Source organism: Dermochelys coriacea, chromosome 3 (assembly GCF_009764565.3).
Source record: "Dermochelys coriacea isolate rDerCor1 chromosome 3, rDerCor1.pri.v4, whole genome shotgun sequence".
In the NCBI taxonomy this organism is placed as follows: Eukaryota; Metazoa; Chordata; order Testudines; family Dermochelyidae; genus Dermochelys; species Dermochelys coriacea.
Genome location: NC_050070.1, coordinates 21,806,470 through 21,824,837, shown reverse-complemented (window position 1 = coordinate 21,824,837; position 18,368 = coordinate 21,806,470). Strand labels below are relative to the sequence as shown.

Here is an 18,368-nt window from a genome sequence, read left to right as displayed (position 1 = left end):
GCTAGTAATCTCCACTGAGGCAATGGCTGCCTAGTTGAAGCCTTAAAATGTCTGGTGCTACATCTGCAGCCAAAAAAGCCAGAAACAGAGAAAAGCACAACTCTCAATCGGAGTATGGAGAAGGACTTAGACACCCAACCTGCAGTCTGAGCAGCTGTTGGCCTTTGACAGAGATTCAGGTGGCTCTGTTCCCAACTTCTGCTCAGTACTCAAACTGCTTTGCCTCTGAACTGTGTTTCTGGTTAAGAAAGTGCTTCTCCCTACTATTATGAAGTGAGAACATGCTAAACTTTCAGGGCCTACTCTTCAAATGCTCTTTCAGAGCTGAAGCTGCTTGCATTTGTGTAGCTTTATGCTCTTGAGCAAGCTTCAAAGTAAATCCTGGAGTTCTGTATTATGGTTACATGTGACACTCTGAAAATGGGAAGGTAGGCTGACAGTAGACCAGTTATTTGCCAAAATGCCATTTATTGCATGTGTACAGATAACCAACTGAAGATATTCCATTAAAATTATATTTAATTTGTACCACTTAAATACAAAACTTTCTGTATGTCAATAACTCCAGCTATTCTTTTAGATTACCAAAATATACAGTTATTCTTGGCCTGTAGAAAGGTTGGCCGTACAACTGAAGTTACCCTTTTTTAAAATATAGTTTCCTGTGGTTTATGAGAATTCTTCTCATAGAAAAGCCTATTACCAGCATTTCTACATTCCTATACAAAGCAAAGAATTACAGTTATAATTAACACCATCTGGCCATTGCATTAATTTATAAAAATTCAGTGTAAAAATAAAGGCAGTAATGGACATCTCAGTTTTGTCTTTAAGAATGTTAACATACAGCTACATTCATACATCAAGGCAATCTCTTGTCCAGAGAGTTTGGAATGAAGCAAGTATTTTCTTGGTTTTGTTGAGAAATTGAGAAGGCACCAATTTACTCAATTAGCAATTGAGGAAGGACCTTCTACAATTCATTTAAGTTATTAAAAACTGAATTGAATATGCAACACACATGCCTCTGTCAGCAAGTGTTCTTGGATCACTTCCTCTGGCTTGGCAATATAAATATTTACATTGTAAACACTCTCTCCCTCTCCTATACCTTCACTATGAACAGAAAAAGTTATCAAATTGAAACAGGCTAACAAAAAAACCCTAGCTGGCAAAGCAGAGGCAAGGTCTGTGTTGGAATTGAGATTTCCTTCAAACAAAGTTTTATAAATTTGTGGTGCAAGATAGACACTGAAGCAAATGATCTTGTACAAGCTACAACTGAATGCATCTACTCTTAATATATTACATTAAAGACTTGAAAAACCCATTCACAAAACTGTACTTTCATCCAAACAAGAGACTTCTGGGAAGTGTTCCTGTTCTTAGGCCCATTCTAATCAGTAAGCAACCCAATGACTTGGCACCATAGGCTAAGCTGGGCGATGCTGTGGAGATGACAGTTATCCATTGCTAACATCCACCTCTACACTAAAACTGAAGACATTAATATTCAGACCCAATTATGTCAGAAGTTAAAGAGCTAGGCACTTATATAGTAGATATTAGTTTGAGCCTAAACACCACAACCATTCTAAGGTGCAAGAAAGGATCAGTTTAGTTAATATGCTTCTCTGCTCCCTGGTCTTTGGCAGTACAAGCAGCCAGAGATGCTTGGTTTGCTCTGTCTTTTGTACCTTATGGGCCATGTACAGTACATAAGGTATGATGGCACTCATGGCAGACCTTGTTCAAAGTCACCACTACAAACTGACAATGCAGAGAGGTAGATAGCTAGGATATGGCACCAGTTGCCCATCAGAGTACCACACTGGTGTGGAACACAGTAAGGTCTCTCATATAAAGACTTCATCATATTTGAGCCAGTAAGACTAGACTTGGCACTTACATGCATGGTTTAGATACGGTTTGTTCCCAAAAGTCATATATCTTGGTTTAACCTCAAAGGAGCAGAGTGGGGATATGATGCTCAGATGCAATCTATTTAAATTCTAGGTTAATTTTAACAGTACATTCATCCAACTGATAAGAGGAGCTCATTCCTAGTACTCTTAAAAAAATCCCAAACCCAGTGATCAAATACTTGTTTGCCTTGCCCCTCCACTCCTTTTTCCAGTTGACATCTTATGGCCACTATTAAGTGCTATGATCATGGCAGCTAGAAAGAGTGCCAGAACCATGAGCTACCAGCTGTTGGCCTTTGTCAAATGCAGTAGAGACTTTCTAATACACTATACACACTGTGGAGGCCATGAGAGTTTAACAAGGATCTTTATAATGGATAATTTAAGCCTTGTTAGTGTTAATTCTTGCTGTTCTCCTAAAAGTCAATTATATACATACATTCCAGCTCTCCCTCATCTCCTTCCCTCCCAGGAGTCTTTAGATAAGCCAAAGCAAGTTTAGTGTCTTGCAGTCCCATGCTCCACTTTTTTTAAAAAAAGAATCTATATTTGTGCAACAAAGCTGGCTAGGTTCCAGGAATCCAGATGTAATTTGTAGTTAGTTTCCAGTGGCAAGGGTTATATTGATGATTTTATGGCTTGAGTTTAATGCACAAAAACCACAAGCAGGTTGTATGCAAGAACAGAAGAGTTCAAGAAAGAGGGGGGAAGTGTTCTGAAGACTTGTGTTTATGCATAGAATTCTTCTTGTTTCTGTGGTTTTTGGTATCCTCCATTTGATTGTTTTGGTTCATCCAGTGAATAGCTGCCTTCATCTTTTTTCTTCATTCTGTACAGCATAAATCCCACTAGGAATACTGCAAACAGCAGGCCTACTAGTCCTCCAGCAATGACACCTGTGGGGAGGCAAAAGTCACATTAGACACTATGCAGGAGCGAGACATTCTGACTGAAGTTTATTCCAGAGATGCTAGTAGGAGCAGAGACCAGTACTATAAAGGCATTTCATAATCAAGTGATGCAATAGGATCCAGAGAGTTTTCAGAAGAGTCACAAATGGATATTGGGTGTTCACTTTTTAAGCTTTCAATGGGAACTGAGCATCTAGCTGTCCTCTGAAAGCCTCCCCTACAGAGGCTTCAATTCCTTCCCAAAAATGAAAGTTTGAAGATCCATGTTCCTTCCTCCATTACCTGGAGCCCACTGTACCCAAGTCAGGACTCCTGCCAACAGGCTATGCCCTAGTACGGCAAGAGATTTTACTACATCCTTGTTTGGGAGTAGAAGCTTTTCCCTCAGTGTACCACCACACACTTGAACATGTACCTCAGAGTAACCTGGATCAAAACTGCAGCAGCTTCATTTACATTACCAAGGATACTCTCTACATGCTATATTAGGTTTGATTTTACAGTGTTCCCACATTCAATTTGAAATATGCCCATTTTTATTAGCAATGCATTAATCTATATAGACTAGAAGCTTGAGGATCTGGCATCTACCTATTGTGCAGCACTACCTTGATTTAGTGTTTTCAGGTTTCCAAACATCTTGAGCTCAGATAACTAGAGATTTTTAAAATAGAAAGCCTAGGTTCTGCAGTATTGGGTGGATCCTATAGCAGATTAGACAGCCACAGATTAGGAGGACTATACTGGACCTTCTATAGCATTCAATGTATTCTGAAATACCTCCTAGAACTTCTTTCCTGTCCATTAACCCCTGGGAAGTTCCAGCAGCTTCAGCATCTCTTGAAGAGTCAGCCAGTTCAGATTCCGATGGTATTATTCGTTCTTCACTAAAAATAAAGTCTCCCTGTGGGAAAGATATAGTGCAAGTCAGTCACATTTCAGCTCACTGAAAGCATGTGATGAAGTGAGCTGTAGCTCCTGAAAGCTTATGCTCAAATAAATGTGTTAGACTAAGGTGCTACAAGTACTCCTTTTCTTTTTGTGAAAGCTTTACGTTGACCTTGTTTTGTTATATTAGTAGTTAATATTTCCCTTCAACTGATGGCAAAAGAATTTTCCCCACACCCAGCTGTTAACAGCTTATAATGCATCATAATAGAAACTAGTTCCACTCCACATATGAAGCTAAGTTACTACATTCCAGCACTGTTGTATGGCTTTAGCACTGGATATGGGAAAGATCTACATTCGAAACTGTTAATTCGAAACTGTTAATTCGAAACTGTTAATTCGAAACTGTTAATTCTTACCTGATCCCCGGAGCTTTCTTCAGGAGATGGAGTTTCCTTCTCATCTATAGGGTATATACCCCTGGGTAGAATTGTTGTAGTTGGGGAGTGAGCATCTTCCTCACTAATAGTGGTGAAGCTGGGATCAAATGTTTCTTTAGAGACACCAGATGAACTAGAGCTATGGATACTAGGTTCAATTACATGGACTGTGCTTGAGGCTTGTGTAGCGGTTACTCTGACAGTAAGACTGTGAGTAGTTGGACTTCTTGTTGTTACGACTGCCTCATTTGTTGTAGGTTTCTCTGCAGCTGAGCCGAGTTCATGAGTTTCATTCTTAACTGAAAAGACAGCCTCATCTGGCACCACATCACTAGTGGGGGATGATGATACCATTTCCTTTTCAGATGGATTTTCAGTGCCATCAACTGCAGGTTGGTGAACAGTTGCTCCAGTAGACATTGTTGACCTTGATGAAGAATTTGCATGTTCTAAGGGGATATTCCAGGCAACCACAGAATGGTTGGTCAAGGGACCTACACAAGAATATTAAGCATTACTTGATGTACAGATAATTCAATAGCAGACAAGTACAAACAGCTCAGTATGTGTGTGGTGTACTAGCGTTGTTATTAAAAGGCAACTTACTGTAGGGCCTGGATTAGACCCAAAAGCAACTCGATTGCTTCAGTGCCCCATTACCCCCAAAATCCATCCAAGATTGGATGCGCTGGTTATTCAAGTACTGCCAAGTCAGTACGCCATTAGAACTTGTGCCAAGGAGGGAAAGCAGCCCATCAAGGCCAAACATTCCTTTTTGTAACACACTGACCTGTAAGTCTGTTAACTACTTTTGATCAGCTAGTAACTCAGAATTGCCCTATGGGGCAGGGAGTTGTATGCAAGTCTGACAAAACCCAACTCATTTTACCTATCACTAAACTGATCCCAAACTCGTAGCCAGAAATATGGCTTTCCACCTTTCTCCTACCCTCAACCCTACCAGTGAGGATATCCCATCCAAAAAAATGGGTAGCTGGGAACAGGAAGAAGGGTAAAGGGAGAAATAGTGTAGGCAGAAATGCCAGGTTTGACAGTGGCCAGACATCAGAAGTTAATAGTGGAGATGAATGCTGATCCCTTTTCTACAGGGAGATTCCACACCAGAAGGAGGTCTCCAGTCATTTTATTCTAATGGACCAGTTTGAGGAAGTTTTGTTTCTTTTGGGGGAGCTGAAGTCTGGACCAGATTAAATAGGCATTAGTGGTGTACAGAAACTTGCACCCAGTTAGGGTCCCTAGCAGTTTTCTATGACCTGTATCATTATACAGCAAGTTTAACCATTGCTTAATACCTAGATCATAAGTCTTCTGGAACATGGACTTTCTTATTTGGACAAGTCTAGCATAATGGAGAGCCTCATTGGGAATCTAGGAGCTGCTACAATAGAAATAGTGACCCAGCAAGGGGGATGCCTACCAGAGTCCAATTTCATTGAAGGCCTCCTTTGACACTATATGGGGTATATGGTTAGTCCTGCCTCCCATGGGAAGTCACTACTAGAGGAAGTTGATAGTCTAGGGAGGTCTGCCAGGAGTTCAGAGCTTCGGCAGCCTAAGTAGAATTTCTCATCCAGCTGCTTCCCTCCCTCATAATCCAAACAGATGGAATAACTTCTTTAACACCTCTGCTTTGTTTCTTTCACTTGCTCCATGAATGCATGAGCCACTACAGTGGTTTCACATTAGTGGATTGTAAGAGCCAATCACCATTAATATTACAAGTCAGATATAGGTAGGATGTCTTTGTAGACATCGCTGGGATCCCCTGTTTATTCCCACAAGGAGCAGCTAATTGAGAATTGAAGTGGGCTTCCAAAAAGCTTGTGCTTAAGAGGTAAAACAGCCTAAAATGACTATCAGGAGCATTGTGCTCCTGAAAGGAAAGACATTGAGTTACCTTGTTCTAGGGAAAGAAGAGCCAGGACATACCTTTGCTAAGCTGTACACCAAAAGTCACGACCTTGAAGAATTTATGACAACTGAGCAGTTAAAAAAACCACCCACCCAAATCTACTCACCAGCACCAGAGCCGGAGAAAGTATCATCATCATCACCACCACCACCAGATGAGTCCAGGTCTTCAGGAGGAAGGTTTAAATTTGTAGTTTGCTTTAAAGAGAAAGGACTACATTCATGAACAGAGTAGAACAAGAGTGATTTTTTTTTTTTAATTTTATTACTACTCTACACAAAAAGTGCACCACCAAAAAAAATGCATTTGTTACTATTCAATTCATAAGAATGGCCATACTTTCTGGGCTGATTCATTACATATAGAGAGTCACACTGAAAACAGCCTCTTCCGTTCTGGGTTTTATTCAATTGCAGGTGCTTACATGAAGGAGCCCATCATGCTAGAGGCAAATAAAGTGCAATATGCATCCTGAATGAAGATTCCATTCTTTTTGGACAATCACAACCAGATTTATCAGTCCACTACTCTTGATCTAGAGTGGATTGCTGTACAATAGGTACCCTGCAAATGCAGCACACTGCTTGGTTTCCAACCCAAGAGAAATGGACTAATTTGAGGAACACCAACCACTGTGTTTTTTTTTTTTTTTAAGCCATTTCCCCTCTCTTCTGGAAGGGATTTGCTAGGCAAGGCAGACTTGTTTAAATGAATGCTGTTAATTGAGAATGTAAATTTATGCTTTCCATGCAAGATCTCACCTACTTATTCTTTGATGAGATCGCCCTTATATCACCCACCATGCTTTCCAGGATGGAAAAGAGTTTTGAAAAAAATTCAATTCTGTAAGTTTGTGTTTTTTAAATAAGCCTGTTGAAAATGAAATCTAAATTTAATACAACATGTTAAGGCTTAAGCTTGTTATAAATGGTTGTAAATGTGAAACGTGTTTTGATGAGCACTTATGTACCAAACATACTTAAGGTTTTATTTTATTAAACAAAACAATGTATATGCTGATAAGTTGATTAGGATGGTAACTGGAATTTAATTTGACAAATAGTGAGCAAAAAGTTGATTTAGTGAATAAGCAATAGACCATTTTCCAACATATTAAGTGTATACAAATATGAAAACATTAAGCTATAATTTAAGTAAATATATAATTAAAATTGGCCCTCTTAGCTAGCAAGATGTGCCCAATCTTGTGTAAAGGCTCTAGCAGCTATAAGTCAACATGCTTTAATGCACCTCTCTTTAGAGAAAAAAAAAAAGTACTGAAGTACAAATGGAAGAGTTGATTAAAATCAATTTTTTTTTTTAAAAAATTGAGGCTTCCCACTTGGGGATACCATTGAATTTATTGGATGAGAGTTTTGGCCCAGACAGGTGTTCAGAGGTCACCTTCCTACTGAAGGCTCAGCATGCAGGTAGAGATCTGCATCTGTGCATACAGGCAGTTGTGGCAAAAGTGACTAGTGGACTTTAATCCTTTAAAAAAAAAAAAAAAAAAAGGACTTTAACACAATGAAGTCAACATGAAAGCTTCTTAAAGCACAGCCAAGAGTTTACCTAAGAGCAGAACTAAACAAGGAACAGTTTATTACAAGAGCAGGAGAGTTACGTATGAGGGTATTCCAGTTATGACATTCCTGCCCCCAAGTGTGACCACAATGTTTCAGTAGGTCTGGTTAGACAGACAATGGCCATCCTTGGAACAAAAGACAAATAGCACGAATAGAAAAATACAGGTTTCTGTACTGACATGCTACTCAAGGAATTACCAGCCTTTTCAGACACAGCAAAGTCTAACTAGACATTTAATCTGCATGTTGATTCAGAGAATCTGTCTGTAGACATTGACTAGTTCAGTTTTTGATCAAGGAAAGGGATTACATTGTTCAGACAGTGCACACACCTCATGGTCAAGGTTTCTCCATGACCTTTTAATTGCAGTTAGATTTTACCCAAACAGGAAGCCTTTAATCCCACTGACTAATCAGAGTAGCACAATGTAGGTGGAGTTATGCTGCTGTACTTGAAGGCTGAAAGTAAGTTACTAACTTAAACAGCATGGCCATCCTGTGTACTGAAGCAGCATAGGATACTGCTTTCTGGTAACCACAGTAGAAGTACTGGATTGTGAAGGTTACTATTTGAGTACTTACCCATCAGTCACTGCTTGCTATTCAGCTACAGTTGGGCAGCCAGCAAAGGCAGGCTGGGCACAAGTGTGTTCTAGTCCCCTTCCCAACCACAAGAGTTCTAGCCAAGGTGTAGTTACAGTTACTGTCAGAACAGCACCACTGTGCTCCAAACACACCTAATACAGTCTTTGATGAACCACATGACTGAAGCTTATGATCATAACACTGATCCATTTGTTTGTGTGATATACTGCTGAAATGATCTTTTGCTATTCAGCTTGAATGCACACATGTTTTTGGTAGTGGGACTGCCACAGCTATAACCCCATCAATACAGTATGCAACTACTTCATTGTAAGAACTATTGTCTTTCAGAGATGTCATGATTCACTGTCACTGAAAAGACTATCAGTTGCAAATAGCTTGTAACTATCTTTCCAAGTGGTTATATTCTTGTTTTGAATACACATGGCACCAGCTTGCATTAGTTTGTGAGCAAAGCATGCCAATCTTACACAAACCCAAACACCCTAGTGCCTTTAAGGGTCAGAGTATTGCTTTCCCAATGGAGTACCTTAAAATGGAGTCTCTCATTGTCTGGATAAATAGACAGAGTACTTAATACTGTTCTGTTTCACACCATTATGCTAAAGACACTTGCAAGTTGCAGCTAGAGTCCTTCACACCTGCCAGAATACAGACTTCGGACTATTAAAATGAATTGTGAGAAGTAGTGGCTGGAGTTCTGTAGACAGTTGGTGATCTCACCCCACCCACACTTCAATGAAAGTGAGGATTACACACATGCAGGAGCAAACAGGAGGGTTGTGGGAGTGGGGTAGCTCAGTTAATGATTTTTACTGGTTGTAGCAGCCTATGGTGGAGTCAAGTTTTCATAGAAGTCCTTTAGTTAGAAGAAAGATTATTTATATCCCATTCTTATAACTCCCTAGTGGAGATCAGTATTATAGAAGTCTGTTAAAGTTAGACTCTTCAGAGTAAACTTTTGGAACACTAAGATCCATCACTGTGTTGGCAGGGAAGGATTACATTTTTAACCGTTAAGTTCCAATACATATCAATTCCACCATCCAAGCACCAAGGAAAAAATGTTTTTAGAGTCAAAATTTGCAGACAGGCAAAGAAAGAAAAGTGCTGCCTGAGTGAGAACTTAGTGATCTTTTGACATGGAGGTTGAAATGTATTTTACAGTTAAACATTGAATCTCAACATATGTCATTCAATTTGACACTCCCCCCATAATTTCCTACAACTGTGAGTTTACATTAAAGATATTAGTGCTTATTTTTAATATCTGCCAACTACAAAGAGATAAATTATGCCAAGCCTAATTACCTGGAGTAATGCTGCTACGTTGACGTGTTTCTTCCAACTTATAATTCTGCTGCATACTGTGGCTTCCCACCTTGCAGTCCCATTTTAGGCACACATCGTATCCTGAAAAACCTAGCTAGTCTATTACTGACATGATCATTCCCATCTTATCAGACAGCCAATAGCAAACATTTCCTCCAGCCTGTTTCCAGTTTTCACACTGAACATTAATTGCAAAGGAGTTATTGGAATAGATTGAACAGTTAACTCACAAAAATACTTGGACAAATCCACTCTTTCATGCAATTCATCTGAAAATGCTGGAGGCAGTAATGCCATTGGAAGGACTGGCTTTGTACAACAGAGCCATTCAAAAAGCTTTTTAGCTTGACGTGGATACCAGTGGAAGACTATCTTCATCACTCACTAAGAGAAATGTGAGTTTGTTAGAATTAATATCCTGAGTGGGACTAACTCTACCCTCTGCTGCTCAAAGCCACAGGCTTGCAGGATGCTCAGATGGATAGAGAGATTTCAGATTATTTTTCTGTCATCTAACACTGTCAGTCACCTTCAGGCTTGTTTGAAGGTACACAAAGTTATGCTCAGAGACATTAACCAAAAGCATCCTGTGGGAATAGGTTTGCAAAGGGGTTAAGGGAGGCCTGCGTAAGGTCTGGTGCAGTCGTTACTTATAATAGCGAAGGTATTTGCGTCTAAATCAGACAGACAGTCTTGGCCACTGTGTGGTCTTGCTGCACCAGTTTATGGTTGCTTTAGCTAGACTGCTCCAAGGTAGCACAGGCTCGATGGTACATGAGCTCCAATACTGGAGTTTGGATGCCATAAGTCTGACTGACATATTAGCAGGGGAATGTAGTCGTCATTTCCCAATGAGCAAACTCGCTAACACTCAAACCTAGGCCAGCCAAAAGGTTAATGGAAGCTGCATTAGCAATCCAGTCTGTTTTCCTAAGAACCAAGCAAAAGAACATTTCAGAGGCAACCCATGTGCAACTGTTGCACTTTGAACAAGGACCCTCTAATACAGTGTCTTTATCAACTACTATAAAAAGTGAGCAAGAGATACAAGATGCATTTGGAGGACCATCCAAATAATGCAATGGACAGGTTAAAATTCCTGGGTTACATAAAAACCTCCACCACTATTGGAGCACCAATGGAGTACAAGTTTCCTACATATAGGCAAGGCCAAGGCTTCCATGGGTGGTTGCTTTTGGGGTTGTTGGGGGAGGGAGAATGGGGCAGGAATCATGCAGCTCTCCCTGTGTCTCATTACTTTGGCTACTGGGGAAAGCAGAGCTGCTCTTTAGCTCACCATGAAAGTTAGAGGGTACGAACACTTGCACTGGAGAACAGAGAAGCGTCAAGAGATAGCACATATATTCACTATGTTTCACAGCAGGTATGATGGCACAAATTGGATAGTGAAGATAACTATTAGAACAAGCTACTGAGGGAAGATGCGATTCTCCATTGCTTGATTTGAAGTTTGTCAAGACTGGATGCCTTTCTTCAAGAGATGCTTTAACCGTAAGATTCTATGGCTTGCATTATGCAGGTCTGACTAGATGATCCCATGTCCCTGCTGGCCTTAAGTAAATAAAATCTACGAGCCTGCTCAGTTTCCAAAACTCAATGAGTACAAGCCCATTTTAGAATTGAGAGCTCTTTGGAAAAAATCAAAGCCTTTAAGTGCTGGTCTACGCTGGGAGAGGGGGCCTATGTGGCGAGCTAAGTCTGTGTAAGTTACTCAACTTCAGCTACAAAAATAGCATAGCTGAAGTTGACGAACTGAAGTCATGTCTTCACTGCAATAGATCAACTACTGACCCTCCTGTTGGCTCCGCCTACACTTCTCACTCCAGTGGAGTACCAGAGTCAACAGTAGAGTGCTCAGCAGTCGATTTATCGCATCTTCACTAGACAAAAATTGACTCCTGCTGGATCGATCACTCCAGAGGCAAGTGTAGACATGCCCCAGTCTTGGCTCCAGAGCTTGATTTAGCACTAGCTGGTTTTGAGTACTGAAGCCAGTAAAGCTCTTGAAGACAATCCCAGCATCTTCACTGTCAAGATGTGGATATAAAAAGAGTCTTTATATGGGGCCAGGAATCAATAGGACAGGGAAACAGGTTTATTGACTTGGGCCTCTAAAAGAGAGTCTACCCCCTACAGAATCCCTAGTCATTCTGATTTAGGTCACATCAACTTTACCTGTCAGCTACTGATAACAAGGTCCCTTTCAGGTTATCTTGTACAAAATACAAGGAAAAAACTAAACCAAAAAACCCCCCCAACAAACAAACTGAAGCGGTTTGTGTCTGTTTGCTTTGGGAACAGGAAGTCAAAGAAATTCCAGCATAACAGGTGGATCCTCTCCCCCTTACTGGCAGATAAACATTTAACTCTTCACTCCCCAGCTCCACTTTTGATGGTTCCTACCTGAAGGCCACTGTTCCCTTTTCCTTGAGGGGAGATTCTTATTTACACTGAAGTGACATCTCATGTTTCAGGTTTGTGACTGAGCGTGCTCTGTGTGCGTGCGCGCGCTTTGTTTTTTTGTTGTATAGCCATTGGTATACTCAACTATTTCAACTCTGTCAGTGAGAAGACAGCATGGTTTGCAGTCTGTGTCTTGCAAAGAGGATCTAGGACCTATTCCAATTAGGCAGGCCAGCCTACCAGTGAACTCAGAATTAAATCCTGAGAAGTGTCAGGCTCTCTTCTTTTATACTAGTGAAGACCCAGTAATTTACAGTTGCATGGTGAGAGGAGAGTAGGATTTGGCTTGTCTTACAAAGAGGCTGTGCAATGGGAAAGTGTCATGTTTTCTACATCATCCAGTTTGGTATGAATTGATGAGCTATGGCTTCCAAGACTTATGTTATGAGCCATCTAGTTCTACTCTGTTTATTATAGAAATACTCCTTCTAGCTGGTTGTCTGCTTTTCAGAATTGTATTTCAGCTGTTACACGTGACACTGTGGTCTGATCAGCATTACCTTTCCCTACTGGAAATTATCAGAGAGCCAATAACTTGCAAGTTAAACATTAAGCTGCTGAGCTGTTAGGTCCCAAGGTAGATTAACTTCTGTCACACTATGTAGTCTGCTGGTCTAACAACCTCTGATATTGGTGCATGCAAGTCACTACATACATCTCAGGGGCCACATGGCTTTACACAAAAACAGTGAGCACAGAGGGATTCCAAGGGCAAGGGCAGTATTTTCTTTTAAACAAAAACTAAATTCCTCAATCCAGCATGTGCAAGATAAACATAATCCAGACACTGCCTTCAGATCCTCCATGGCCTTCCAGCCAACCAGAGCTACTTAGTCACATACAGGCCAGTGGCTGCTATTCCCACCTCCAGCTCATTCCTCTTGGATTTTAGAGATCAAATGTGGATGTAGCTGTGTGTTAGACACCTTCTGAATTAAGGGAGCAAAAATTAAAAAAAAAAAGTGTCATTCAAATGCTGCCCTTCTTAGTGGTATGCCTTCACTACAGGAGTAACTGGGGTGACTGGCATTCAGATTAGCCTGTTGACTGTGCAGCTATAATGCAAATTCCTACCCTAGTTACAGTGTCTTCATGGTGCCATGCTCCAGTGTGCATCACCTGGACTGCTAGTGCATCCCAGAGTTCTTGAGCTGCAGTATGCTGAGCTCCTCTGTGAGTTGTAGGAGAACTTCTGTCCTGAGCAAGTGGGGTGGGCAGGCAAGATTGTGAGCAAAACATTTACTAGTCATTGAGTAATTTAACCTATGTCCTCACTACAATGAGTGGGTCACCAGCCTGAGGAAAAGCAACATCCAGGCTTTAACTCGTACACCGCCAGTTGGGCCAGCTAGCCTGGGTTAAAGCAACAAACTTGAATGAGAGAGTAGATGGGGAGGATTGAGGCAACACTCAAGAGCCTGAGCTGGCTCTGCCCTGGAAGCAGACTAGGCGCCAAATTGTTCCTAATTGCAGGAGAAGGGTGTGGACTGCTCTGTGTTATGGTTGGGACATGCAGGCTGCCTTTTACTGCCAGATTCAAGCAGCAGAGCCTGCATGTTTAAGAATGAACTAGAATGAGAAACTTTCACTGCAACATGGAAACTAAGTAGCTCAGGAGGAAGAGAAATCAATGTCTTTCTAGAAAGACATTCCTAGAGTACCAGCAGCATCTTTCATACAGTGCATTCTTTTGATTGTGCCTCTTATAATCCCCTGGCCCACTTTTCCTATTAGTTGCTTGTTCAGATAGGATGAGAAAGCCACACCAGTATAACTGCAAGTGTGTACTTAAGCCAAAGGAGTTCAGAATATCCACATGGCTTTTAGCACCAGTTTGACTTGGCGCAAGAATGGCTCATTTCAATTTAGTCCAAGTTAATTAGGAAGAGGTTTAGCTAAACCAGAATAAGCCACATGCACCAGAGAGCCATGTTCACGCTGCATGTTGCGCCAGTTAAACTGTTACCCTCCCTTCTAGAACCTACACCCCAACCCCCTGCCCCAGCCCTGATCCCCCTCCTGGATCCTGTCCCCCCAACCCCTTGCTCCAGCCCTGAGCCTGCTCATGCACTCCAAACCCCTGTGCCCCCAGCCCCAAGCCCTCTCCTGCAATCCAAATCCCTCATTCCTAGCCTAGAGCCTGTACTCCCAGCCAGAGCCCTCACCCCCTCCCACACCCCAACCTCCTGCCCCAGCCTAGTGAAAGTGAGTGAGGGTGGGGGAATAGCTAGTGACAGAGAGAGGGAGGATGGAATGAGTGGGGGCAGGGCCTCAGAAAAGGGGCAGGGCAAAGAAGTTTGGTTTTGTGCAATTAGGAAGTTGGCAACCCTAGCATGTGCTCTGGGACTGCAAGACACTCCCATCCCTCAGACAGGGGATGTACATTAAGTTGCAGGTGCTGGAGTACGTTTGCAGTTCTCCCTCCCATACAGGGTTTTCATTGGTCTCTGAACAAGAGCAAGCTTGGCCTTTGCTGCAATGGCTGCAGCGTCTATTGAAGTTAGTGGGAGTTGCACCCCTTTACACTAGGCCCAAGTTTCATCCTGTGCCCCTTCTACAGAATACGTGAAATAAATCAGGGCAAGTTATACAAGCCACACCCTGATGCATCAAGTCTCTGCAGTTAGGCTACTGCCACCTGTAGAAGCCACCCTCCCTCCTAGAAAATGGCATGAAGTCCTCAAGCAAGTACACTACACCTACCTATCACCCGGGGCGGGGGGTGGGGAGGGGAGGAATAAGTGGCCCATGCAGACTAGTGCTAGAACAGAATATAATTTTCCTTACATTTAGCTTGGACATTAGCAAGAGATTGCATGAGGAAAGTGGCCAAAATGACTTGTAAGGATTTATTTAATCTGGAATGGGCACATTTTTGCATCAAAAATAGTTATTTAAGGTACTCTAATTTATATATGGCATGTCTTACATGTCTGTACAATGCCTAGCACAACAGGGGCCCTGATCCAGGACTACAGCCCTTAGGAGCTTACTTTTACAGGCATTTGTTAGACAACTTTGCTCAATTCTTCAGCCTTCCAAATGCTGTTGTGCCTCTGTTCTCCTGTTGCCACCAGCCCATGCTTCCTGCATGCTATGTCCAGGACTAGAGGACCACTAATATTTGCTAGTCATTGCAGAACCCAGAAAGTCTGTCCTAGCAAACAGCATCTGCTCACAGCTAGGTCAACTGCAGTGCAATTAATGCGTCACTGCTATTGATGAATCATGCTGTTGAGTCACTCACATTCAGAGAAGTGGATCACTTAATACTGTGGAAGACTTCTCCATCTAACCTAATCTCTTACCCTACTTTAGAAGGGCTCTGAGCTTCATGATCAGATATCTCAGGGGTCTATGGTAAAGTAGCTAGAGTTTCTCCACTTCTGCAGATTCAGGTTGGGGTCCTCTTGTTAGCAAACCCCGATCACTTCATGTAGCCTGTCAGGTGTGAACTGAAGTCTCAGGCTGGTTCCTTGCTGGAAACATGCATGGCTGTGGCTTCTGGGATGTGTGCATGTCCCCTTCACTTTAGGAGTTACTAGGTGACATTTTCTGGCCTGTGCTAGGCAGCTGGCCAGTTTTGGTGAACTTAATGGTTCCTTCCTGGTCCTAGAAGTATTGACCCAGTATCTCTCTGCTGCCAGCTGCATAAGAGAGACCAAAGTTAGCAAGAAGTCTCCTCTGAACAAGAGACATACTCCCCAAATCAAAAGGAATGCATGCCAACCTTGGAAGGGGGAAAAATGGGCTACCTGGGTGATCTAGGTCCTCTAGCATTTATCAAGCCTCCGGGCAAACTTCACCTGCCTTTTACTCACTGCCAGTCATCTAACAGGTCATTTGATTATAAATAACCATTTAAAGGTTATTTTTAGGTTTTATACAATGGGTATATCAGAGTATCCAGTGACAGACAGGACATTTAATCAGTTCAGAGCCACAGAGATACCGACAAAATTCTCAGCCAGCAAGGCTTACCACAGAGGTCTTCAACCAAATCAGCCACCGCTTTGGTAGTTACCTTTCTTGTAAAGGACTTAAATATCCTGCATCTGTTTCCACAGTTAGACTGCATATATAATCAGTCAGTAATTTACATATAGTTAAATCTGCATTCTAGAATTTCACACCCCAAAGACAACTTCAGTCACTAATGTTATGGATGTGCCATCCAAGCCTACAAACAGTAACGCTGCAGTTGTTACTTATTGTACGTTGAGCGTTTTGTCCAGTTAAGTGTCAAGTTTAGTTCCAAGTTACTCAGGCAGTGGGGCAGACATCTAACAAGTCCACCCCATATGTAAGGCTAAGATTGTGTTTTGTTTTATTTATTTTTTTTAAACTAAAAAGTGAGACAGGTCACAGGCAATAAAGTAAAATAATCCATGACTTTTACTAAAAACGTGCATGACAAAATGGGTAACCCCTAGGGCTGCCCATACCATCTGGGGGTGCCCAGGACACTCCCAGAGCATTCCCTCCGCTGCCTGTGGCAGCTGGGAGCTTAGGGCCCTGCAGTTCCCAGCCACCACAGGCAATGGGGGGGACCCTGCAGCTCTCAGGTGCTCTGGGCTCAAGTCTTTGGAAATCATGGATTCTGAGACAATTGTAGCCCTACCCATGAGCTACAACAGTACATCTTAAGAGTTTCCTGATTTTAAGTCTTCTTCAGTTTCGTCATGATCTCTAGGGCAGTGGCTCAAATTTTCCAAATGACTGTCCCCCTTTCAGGAGTCTGATTTGCCTTGTTCACTCTAAGTTTCATCTCCCTTAAAAAAAAAAAAAAAAACCAGACCAAAAAAGTTTCACAGCACTTAAGTTACTAAAAGTTTGCTTACTCATTTTCTCTGTATGAAATTTTAGTTTGTATGGACTTTGCTAGTAGATTTTATGTAGTCTGTTGTAAAACTAGGCAAATATCTAGAATGGATGTACCCCCAGAAGTCCTCTGTGTACTCCCTGAGATATGCATCTCTCTGTTTAAGAACCATTGCTCTAGGGTGACCCAACCATGTCCAGTATAAAGGGTCCTTCAGGCCCCTTAGCCAAGGCCCACATGCAGTATTAGAGTGCCTTAGAACATTTCCCAATGCTTTTGCAATCTGGTTTGTTGAAGTGTTTCTAGAAGAAGTGAAATGCTGTATTCAAGTGCTTGGTAAGCCACCTTTTGGTACCTCCTCATCTCTGAATATACAACCCAGGTGTCAGTGGCCTTTAACTGAAGAAGAGTTCCAGCTTGCACAGTCACTGTCTTTTGACAATGCCTGCCTCACCTCCTCCACAGTCCCATTCCAAATATATGAGCTGTGGCTCACAAAAGCTTGTGCTCAAATAAATTTGTTAGAAAAGGAGTACTTGGGGCACCTTAGATGGTTTGCTCCATAGAACAGCTATTCTTTGAGGCTATTTAGGCATCTCAGATTATCACCCAGGCCTATAATGCAGGCAAGGTGTTGGTTGCCCCCACAATATCACATTTACGTGCAGGCTTGTGGGACAACTGTTTGCACTCAACCACTTGATTGTGTGGCTGCAGTTAGTTGCCAGGCTGCAACAGCAAAGGCTGGCTTTGACAGTGGAGTCTGACGTCCAGATTTCCACCATGATTTGCTTCAAGCAAGTGGAGAAAGCAAAGTCTGGCATTTGAGAAACCTGTTTGACTGCAGTCAGCTACAAGGAATGCTTTCCTCATTACAGGAAGTAGATAAATCCTGCTGTGAAAGAGCAGTAGGACATCACTACAAGTCCTATACAGAGTTTTGAGAAGTCTATTTTCAGAATCTTACCAGGCAACCAGTGAGGTCAGTAAGTACAAGCTAGAGTCTGCAAAAACCACACACAAGCAGCTCCTACAGTTTCATCTCAGTATCCCATACCCCTGGTATGAACCTCCTGACAAGGGTGTGTTAATCTTCCTGAAAATTCCCAATACAGCCATGTTTTATGCATTTCCATTATGTAATTAAAATGGTAGCTTAACTAAGGCAAGCAGTGTAGCTGAAAGAGGCTTAAGATGTGCTACAAGAAAGTAGTTAAACACAAGATAGGAAACCTTTCCCCATGCCACTAGACACGGACAATGGGATACCTACACACAATTGTACCATTGTATCTACCCTGCCATGTGGCCACAATTATAAGGAGCTTCTACAGTATAGAATATTCCCCTTCCACTATGGGAATAAGCTACAACATGAACTTTGGTATAATGGCATCTATATCAAGATGCCTACTGTACCAGTTTCAGGTTTCAGTGG

At 41.9% G+C, this 18,368-nt stretch overlaps 1 protein-coding gene across 1 annotated transcript in view; it reads right to left on the bottom strand.

The window, feature by feature from the left end:
• Positions 1–448: 448 nt before the first annotated feature.
• SDC1 (syndecan 1) overlaps positions 449–18,368 on the bottom strand; it is a 34,311-nt gene continuing 16,391 nt past the window's right edge. The window contains exons 2-5 of the mRNA XM_038393614.2: positions 6,207–6,297; positions 4,147–4,661; positions 3,617–3,740; positions 449–2,821 (exon numbers count right to left, since the gene is read on the bottom strand). Coding sequence (XP_038249542.1) covers positions 2,655–2,821; positions 3,617–3,740; positions 4,147–4,661; positions 6,207–6,297 — 897 coding nt within the window. The 3' untranslated portion in view covers positions 449–2,654. The remainder of the gene's footprint in view (positions 2,822–3,616; positions 3,741–4,146; positions 4,662–6,206; positions 6,298–18,368) is intronic.